The sequence below is a fragment of the Alligator sinensis genome, unplaced genomic scaffold (genome assembly GCF_000455745.1).
Source record: "Alligator sinensis unplaced genomic scaffold, ASM45574v1 scaffold1302_1, whole genome shotgun sequence".
Lineage (NCBI taxonomy): Eukaryota > Metazoa > Chordata > Crocodylia > Alligatoridae > Alligator > Alligator sinensis.
In genome coordinates this window covers 317,067-317,335 of record NW_005842612.1, presented here as the reverse complement: position 1 = coordinate 317,335, position 269 = coordinate 317,067, and the positions used below count along the sequence as shown (strand labels likewise).

At 66.2% G+C, this 269-nt stretch overlaps 1 protein-coding gene across 1 annotated transcript in view; it reads right to left on the bottom strand.

Moving 5' to 3' along the window:
- LTBP3 (latent transforming growth factor beta binding protein 3) overlaps window positions 1-179 on the bottom strand; it is a gene marked incomplete at its 3' end in the record, with an annotated part of 2,367 nt that extends 2,188 nt beyond the window's left edge. Inside the window, exon 1 of the mRNA XM_006033199.2 lies at window positions 155-179. Coding sequence (XP_006033261.2) covers window positions 155-179 — 25 coding nt within the window. The remainder of the gene's footprint in view (window positions 1-154) is intronic.
- Between the last annotated feature and the right edge of the window lie 90 nt (window positions 180-269).

Below are 269 nucleotides of genomic sequence, written 5' to 3'. Positions count from 1 at the left end.
GGCGGGGGGGGGTCACTGGCGCTGCGAGATTCCCCCAGCAGTGCCCCCAATGCTGCAAGCTCCCCCTCAACAGTGCCCCCAGCCCTCCCAGTGCTGTGATCTTCCCCCCTGCAGTGCCCCCAGTGCTGCCAGCTTCCCCAAAACTTTGCCTTACCGGGGTAGCGGGCGCCGGGCGTCATGGGGCTGGAGTAGAACTGATCCACCAACTGCTCCTCGGAGTTGGTCGAATACGCCGGGAGCTGGGGAGGGGGACATTAAGGGGGGCTCTG